Genomic DNA, 8465 nt, shown 5'->3' with positions numbered 1-8465 from the left:
AGGAGTAACTTCTTTTTTTTTTTTTAAAGTAATCTCCACACCCAATGTGGGGCTCGCACTCATGGCCCCGAGATCAAGAGTCACATGCTCTCCCAACTGAGCCAGCCAAGCGCCCCTAAAATCTGGATTTCTAGGCAGTAGAGTCCTTAAATATTAGCAGTCGCTCTCGTCAGCCCGGTTGTGTCTCCAAGGGGGGCTATCTTTTCCTGCTCTCCTGTCCCCCACCCCAAACCTAAGTCTAGGCAGTCCCCAGGGAAAGGGCCCTAAGAGCCTCCCTCCGTGGCTCTGCCCCAAGGACTGCGCGGCGTCGACCCCAAGGAGGTGCATGTGCCCTGCTTAACGCACGCCCAGCAGACACCCCTCCCTCCTCTCTCCACCACCTTCATGACCCCCCTTCACTCTTTCCCACCTTCTGAAACTGGCCGGCCTTGGCTCAGCCCCTTGGTTCGGGCTCAAAAAATACCACAGGTGTGAACAGTTTACACAGACTTTATTTTTCACCCACTGAGCACAGGAAGGTCTGGGCAGGCAGAGGTGTCACAATCACCTCCCCTGGTTCACAGACACACACCGTGAGACCTGGTGGCAAGGGAGAGGGTCCTATTCCTACCACAGATTGCTATGGGATTATCACAACACATTTGTTCTCGGTTCTATTTACACCATGGAGGGTGGAGAGGGTCCATTTCTTACACTAAAAATATATACTTTGGAATCTCTAAAACAAAAATATCTCTATCTCTACACGAGACCTACTAGAAAGAAGAACATAGAAAACAAGAGAAATGTACCAGCACCTCGAGTTGTCCCCTTCCGCGGGAAGCGTGCTCTGCTCTCCACCTGACACCATTCGCTTAGGGCAGCCGTATCTAACCAATCAGACAGACAGAGATCAACATGAGGGAGGCTCAGCATCTTGGAGGAGGGAATACGGGAGAAAGGAGTGGGGAAGAGGATTCTGGCCTCTTTTGCAGAAGGAGTCATTGCACATTCAGTTTGGTACTTCTGCTTCCAGCATGATCGCATGTACAAAAACCTGCACGTTGGGGTCCGTTGCAAACCTGCTAGAGAAGCCCAAGCTACTTCCTGCCGGGCTTGGAGACATGCTGTGGGTAGCTTTTCTCTCTCTCTCTCAGGAAATATTAACGCCATCAGCTCGAAGAAAGCCTTCTGTACTCTCCAATGCTGAAAGTGGGTTAGGTATAAGAAAAATGCCATTCCTTTTCAGAAGGATCAGAAACCATTCCGTTCCCTTTGAGCACAGAACGTCCTAGAGGAATTTTGCCTATGGATGAATCATTCCACTTTCTGAATTTTCCTATTGAAGAGACCCACATAACACTCCCTTCCTCTTTTCATGCTTCACGCACTGATACAGTTCCTCCACATCTCTTCTGGTTATGAAAATTAGCCTCCTTTCTAGCAAAGAAATGTTAACGGAGTCAGCTGCCCATTCTCTACAATTCGTGTAAGCGAACAAGGGCACCAAGAATCAAAAAGAGTAGATTTGGTTGAAAACCCACTCCGATTTGATTTGGGGATATCTTTTTCTGTTTCTATCAAAATATGGACGAGTGTGAGGGCTTGAGAATCTGTAGCCCCTCAGCCCAAGCAAGGAAAACAGAAAGTCCCCTTTCTGCCCAACATCCTCACCTCTCTCACCACCCCCAACTGGTGGTGGGTTTTAGGACCTCTGACTGCCATCCAAGGAGGAGTTGAAAGACCGAGGCAGAAAGGAGAAGAAAGGCGGCTCGAGAAAGTGAGGAAGCCAAGGAAGCTGAGTCAGTAAAAGGGGCGGAACTTGGATGATGTCTCATTTGGCCAGTCAGAGCCCGCAGGAAGGATTTCTACATCACGGAGGCCTGACAGCCACAACCAAAAGAAAATCAAGAAGGCTGAGAACATTCAGTGCAGGGTTCCTGAATGTCCTGCCAGGATGTGGCTTGGAAACCTGAGAAGTCCGAGGGAAACGCAGTGACAAGCCAGCAAAGACCGCTGAACAGTCCTAGGAGGCGGTGCTAACGCTCCTGTAGAAGAAGAAATGAGGAGGCTGAAGCAGCAGCAGAGAGGACACACTGGATGGGACTTCTGATGCCAGTTGAAAGGAAAGCCAGGGTCCCTACCTTCTCCCCTGCTTCAGGAAAACCTAGAGGCTCAGAACACAGACATTAAAGTTCATAGAGAAGATGCAGGGAGAACCGTTGGTTCCTCTGCGAAGAGGGAAGTCTGGAGAGCGAAGTGGGTAGAAAATAAAGTAGACTCGGGAACTGTCTTGTTTGGATGCCCAGAAAGCACAGAGACTTCTTGAAGGTCACAGCTCTCACAGCCTGAGATGTCAAGCAAGCCTGAGACTTAGCATTTACCAGATTTTTACCAAAGATTTGTGACTAATTTAAAAGCCAATCACATCCCAGACAAAGAGAAATAGCAACTATTCACACCATCTTTTGGAATAAATGGTTCCCTGCCCCTCTATCCCAAAGGCAAATTTATATGACTAAGGAGATGGGGACAGGAGCTGTATGTGTAAAGACCAGATCTCCCGAGAAGCCCGTCATCAGAAGTTGGAAATCTTATGTAGCCACAAAGAGCTAGCCTGCATTTTATGCAACCGAACGTATTTGGCAAGTTCATACTAGATTGCTGGGCTTTACCTTCTCTCTAGACCAACCCTTCCCTTAAAGGTCATGAGCTAGGAAGTAACCCAACCACTCAGCAACACCAGTTCTTACCATTAGAACCAAGATTTCACTTACCATCAGTTTCTTCAATCCCTGGCTTCCCTCCCTTCCTACTTTGACGTCACCAGCCCATCAGGGCACCAGCCTGCAAACGCTCAAACCGTTCCTGAAATCTCCCTTGTCATAAAAGAGGTGGACTGCTTCTCTGGCCCAAGGAGAAACCGTCAGTTTCTACTTAACGTTGAGTTTAAACATCTTTTCCTATAGACTAATCTGCCTATATTTGCCCTCAAGCTATTCTATCAGAGGAGTCTGAGAAGAGAACCCCTAGAGGGGGGAATGATCATGTTTTTTTGATGTCCCCCTCCCAGCTTAGGTACACAAAACTATTTAATAGCAGCAGTGACACCTCATGGACACACTCGTATTTGCCGATGAACACACATGCACACGCACACACACACACACACACACATACACGCTGCTGCTGCTTCACCTCCACTCCCAGTTTCCTGTCCCCAACACTGCCCAAACTGACTGTGCCACCATAGCCACCGGCCACAGACCTGAGCAAGGAAGCATGCAGGTAGGACCGGGGTTGAGGGTTGGGTGGGGGTTGGGAAAAGGGAGACAATGAGAGTAGGGGGGAATGGTTTCTACCACTGAGATGTAGCAGGAATGAGGCTGGCCGTTATCTGAGAAAGATGTAATGGCCTAAAAGGATTGGCACAGGCTTCCAGAGTAACTAACGTTCCTAAGGCGCAGTAACCTGGGAGGATGTGGCTCAGGAAGGCCTGAAAGTACACACATGGTCTGGTAACTGCACTGCACAGAGTTAATAAAGACAGGTTTCTGCTCTCGAGAGCCTACACAAGGAAGGCATCGTGAGACATCGATGAAATAGGAGAGAGATTTTTCTGAGTGATATTGCCACCTCATTTGTTGTACGATGGGCTCTTCCCTATCACATTCCTTCCAGCTGTGCTGAGACTAGGGGGACAGAAGCAGCCACCAACCTTCCTACACAGAGGTGGCAGGAAAAGATGGGAGGGACAAGATGGAGGAAGAAAGTGGGAGTGTTCTCAGGGGACGAGGAAGCCAAAGGAGGAGGCAAGCTCAAGGAAGCTGCCGGAGAGAGGCAGGGAAAGTCAGCCAGCAGGAAAGCTTTCCCCATTGACAGGTTGCCTTTTGATTTTTCTACACTAGGTAGGTAAATGGGTACAATTATTACATTTCTCCTAAAGTGATCAAATGTGAAGCTTTGGTTCGCCAAGATTTTAATGCCCGTATAGTTCGAAGATGCATGCCTGTTCCTGTCTGCACCATATAAAGGGAAGCCAAGGCTCTGCATAAAACAGCCTTGTGAGCAGAAATTGCACAAACCAGGAGCAATACCCACAGTTCAACAGGATATCACTTTAATGTCCGCAAGTAGCATGATGTTTGGTCTCGAGGCACTGGCACTGCCTTGCACGCTGCTTGCTTACAGCAGGCATCCGTTCTGAGTGGTTGGTGTCCATCCTGTACCAGTTGTTAAATATTTTGAAAACCATCTGTGTGTTAAAACAGGTGTGGTCCTAGGAGATGTGGAAATGGTCAAGGAATGCGGGATTCCTTCCATTTCAAAGGCGTAAGGAGTCTTACTCCAAGGAGCAAGGCCAGAATACACTGATATGTTTTAAGAGGCTAAGGAATGCAACATTCAGTGAAGTTTTGTAGCCAACTCTTCACCTACGAAAGGAGAGGAACCTGAAAGAACATCCCACTGTACAAAGGTCTTCCAGGATGGAAAACTGATAGGATCGAATTCCCTGGGTACCGACACGCTTACTAGTCACATTCTGTGCACAAAGGAAGGGAAGATATACACACTGGAGTCCAAACCCTTGATATTCATTGCAACAGAGAAAAGTAGAGAGAAACTATAAATATAGTTTTCAACCAAATACCAAAATTAATCTCACCACTTACAGTTCATTTCCCAGTGTGGTCTTTTACATCTGAGAGTCATACATCTGTCAACTGAAAGAAATTCATGATGATGAAGAAACCACATGGCTGAAGGTGGTTTTGGTCCATCGAGTTGATGACGGTTCGCTACTAAGGCAGCTAGGGAGACATTACGTAAGCACTTGGATCTCTCCAGGAGTGGAATCAGAATGCGTCCTCAAGAGACAGCGGCAAGACATGGATGTTTCCACGTGGCCAGTAAAAACACCTTATCTCTTTTTCTGCTCACAAACAACTATCATCAAACCTTTCGCAGGTGTCTAGAAAGCAGACACCATGACAACTCTTCAGGCTAGGAAGTCCTTCCTAGTGTCTAAACCAACTCCTTCTGTAGCAATCGAAGCTCGTTCTCTTGGTCTAGCCTTAACGAAACCAAGAGAAGCTGCTCATCCTCGCTTATCATTATCGATTTCCCCCGACCTTCTTCCTGTCTGAGCTAAACAACTCCGGTGTCCCTCATGGCCCTTTCATCATCCAAGGCTCTCGCCGAGTCACACAGGCTGCTGCTAGGGAGCTTAGATAAAGATGCTTCCGAGGCAGAGGCATCTTCTGGCTGTGGTGGTGGGCCCCTGCCGATGCCCAGGTTGCCGACTGTCCTAACGGCAGACCCTCCTGACAGCCTCTGGGTCTGACCAGCATCCCCCAGAGTAGGCATCAAACCCAGGCCCAGGGCTGCCTGGGAGCCTGCAGATTCTACAGGGCGGGAGAGCCTTTCCTTTCCTCTCTGCTCTCCTCCTACTCCCCCATCCCATCCTTTAGGAAGAGGGAACTCATCGAAGGAACCCTCAGTGGCAGCATGGATCCATATGGCTCTGTTCACCAGCAGAGAGTTTCAGAGAAAATGTCTGGAAAATGGGAAGCTGGGTCTTCACTGGTGGCAATTCTGAAGAGAAAGAGAAAGGAAGAAGTACCAACAGGAGGTGGTCTTCTGCTTCACGTCCACATCTGGTGACTGGCTGCTGGTATGGGGATAGCTGGGTGCCCTCCAATGCACAGCACGGGTAACTGAATGCTTCGGCATGGCTTTGACATGACCACGGGCAGGGCCAGACTCGGTCTTGCTTCTTCTCTGAGAGACTCACATCTTCTCTGTAACCAGAACTTCCCTGAGGCACCTCACGGCCCAAATCTTCCTTCCCAGCAAAGACTTTTTAGTTGAAGAGACTGAATAAAAGTGTTACAATTAGACAAAAAGGGAACACATGATTCATTCCTGCTTTTAACACAACACTTTGAAGATGTCACCACAATTTGGATCTGGCTATATTTTAAGTTCATTTACAAGTAGACTAGTTCTCAACTAAAAATAACCATGTGCGTTATACATTTCGACAGCTGCCTGGATTTTCCTCTGAAGGAAACAAGATTCTATATTTCACTCACATTCAGCACAGATTTATTTTAACCCATTCGATGAAGAAATAACCTCCCACTACCACCCACTGGTGGCTGTGACTTTTCAAAGTACTTCAGCTCCTCCTCAGAGCATTCTTATGAGTGAGGCAGTTATTATTATCCCTTTTACCGCTCAGTAAACTGAGTGCCAGAAACAGTAGCCTACCGGGTTACACACGGAATAAACAGTTAGACCAGGCCCCCTAATTCCTGGCCTACTGCTTTTTTTTTTTTTTTTTAACTAGAAAAGTTGCCTTTAATAAGACCTCAGATTTTGCCTTTAATTAAAGGCTGACTTCTTAAAATGGTGTTTGGACTAAATTATTCAAGTAGTTTGGGTACATAGCCACCCTCGCTCGCTCGGTGCAGGCAAAGATGCCTCAAGTCCTTGCATTTTCTTCAGCAACCTGATTAAACTTGATCTATGCTATTGGCAAACGATACACAGAATTTTCATTTCCGAAACCGGAAACCTGTTTATAATTTAATATTTCGAATCTTTCCTTGGCAACAGTTCTCATTATGGAATGACTGGAATAGGTGGAGTCTGTATTGGCATGATCGACACTCTCTGGACATTCTGGCCATTTTCCAGTTTGTGTGGTTCCGGTAACCAGAGAGATTTTGAAATGGGAACTTTTGGAAAGAGGATTCAGGTGACTAGATAGAGAAAGGCAATGTACGCATCCACATACTCCTTGGTTTGGGGGCTGGCTGTGTAAATGGGCAGCTCAAAACAGCACATCTGTGCAAATAGTTAAAAAAAACATTTTTTTCCTTTTCTGAGGCATATAGCAATTCGCCTGGGGTTAGGCCCCAGTCCCGGAAGGGATATTTTTTAGACAAATTTAATTTTACAACTTAGATATATTTTACTTTCAACATGATTGCTATTTTTAAAAGCACGAAATAAACAAAAATCAGCAACTATAGTTCTCTTTACCTCTTCTCCTTTGTATTTCCAGAGTTCATACTGAGAGCTTTCCAGACCGTAGTTTTAGGCATTTCATCAGATATATTAATCTCAGAGGGGTCACATCTGAAATCAATGCTTAGGACAATAAACATAGGACACACAAATAAAATACGTATCTCAGTCTATAGTGATCACATCCCACCAGGCGGGAAAGAGTAGGTCTGAGGGGGCTCAGCTAACAGTTCTCAGCAGCACCAGGAGCCAGGTGGTTGGAATGTAGAGAGGCAAGGTGGCCCACGAGGTGGTGCTGAGGGCTGGGCTGCTGTGCCACGTGGCAGGCAGCCGTGCCACCACCATCCTGCCCTGACAGTGCTATGATGTCAACAGGAGCCTCAGGAGCCACCCCCTACTGAACGCTCGCTGTGTGCCGGGCATGGGGCTAAGCAGTCTTCGTTGGTTTTCTCACTTACATGGCCAAATGCTTGCCATTTGTAGTTAACAAAGCACTCGTTACAATATCTTCACTACCAATCAGAGATGATTAACATCCTCATTTTGAAGGTACAGAAAGCAAAGCTCTCAGAACTAAGTGATCACCCAAGGTCAAATGTCAGTAAGAGGACAATCAAGGCCTTGAATCGAGTCCTTGGTCTCCTAGAAGCCCAGAGTACTAGGAAATTTTCTACAAGCCAGTCTCTTTTTAAAGGGCCAAAAGATGGGGCGCCTGGGTGCCTCAGTTGGTTCGGCATCCGACTTCAGCTCAGGTCGTGATCTCATAGCTCCTGAGTTCGAGCCCCATGTCGGGCTCTGTGCTGACAGCTCAGAGCCTGGAGCCTGCTTCGGATTCTGTGTGTCCCTCTCTCTCTCTTTCTACCCGTCCCCTGCTAGCACTCTGCCTGTCTGTCTCTCTCTCTCAAAAATAAATAAACATTAAAAAAAAATTTTTTTTTTAAAGTCAAACTCCTAGGAACAGACAGTGGACTGGTGGTTACCAGAGGCTGGGCAGGTGGGGTGGAAGGGGAGATAGTGATCAAAGGGTATAAATTTGCAGTTATAAGGTGAATAATTTTTAAAGACCTGTATACAGCATGGTGACCATAGTTGATAGTAATGTACTGTATACTTGAAATCTGCTAAGAAAGTAGATGTCAAGTGTTCTCACCACAAAATAAGGAATGATAACTATAAGAGGTAATGAATATGTTATTACTTTGATGACAGTAACCATTTCACAATGTGTCCAGACATCAAAACACCATGTCGTGCCCCTTAAATATATTTTTTTATTTGTCAAAAGTAACTAAATCAAAATTGGAAAAAAAATCCCAACGACGTGACTTTCCCCATTTTCCCCTCAGTATAAACCACAATGGATTCAATGATTTGGCAATAAATTATCCAGGATCTAGATGACCCTGATCCCCTCTCTCTTCCTTTTCTGCCCCCTCTCAGCCTCTGGGCTT

At 46.6% G+C, this 8465-nt stretch overlaps 1 protein-coding gene across 3 annotated transcripts in view; it reads right to left on the bottom strand.

Moving 5' to 3' along the window:
• Positions 1 to 471: 471 nt before the first annotated feature.
• Positions 472 to 8465, bottom strand: part of SLC4A8 (solute carrier family 4 member 8) — an 81050-nt gene continuing 73056 nt past the window's right edge. For 2 of the 3 annotated variants that reach the window (XM_047867975.1, XM_047867977.1), the window contains 2 exons: positions 7030 to 7137; positions 472 to 5855 (listed from right to left, as the gene is read on the bottom strand). In XM_047867975.1, coding sequence (XP_047723931.1) covers positions 5843 to 5855; positions 7030 to 7137 — 121 coding nt within the window. In that variant the 3' untranslated portion in view covers positions 472 to 5842. The remainder of the gene's footprint in view (positions 5856 to 7029; positions 7138 to 8465) is intronic. The other variant, XM_047867976.1, reaches the window with a different exon arrangement.

The sequence above is a fragment of the Prionailurus viverrinus genome, chromosome B4 (assembly GCF_022837055.1).
Source record: "Prionailurus viverrinus isolate Anna chromosome B4, UM_Priviv_1.0, whole genome shotgun sequence".
NCBI lineage: Eukaryota > Metazoa > Chordata > Mammalia > Carnivora > Felidae > Prionailurus > Prionailurus viverrinus.
Note: the sequence above shows the minus strand (reverse complement) of the source record. Positions and strands in the feature narration are given on the sequence as shown.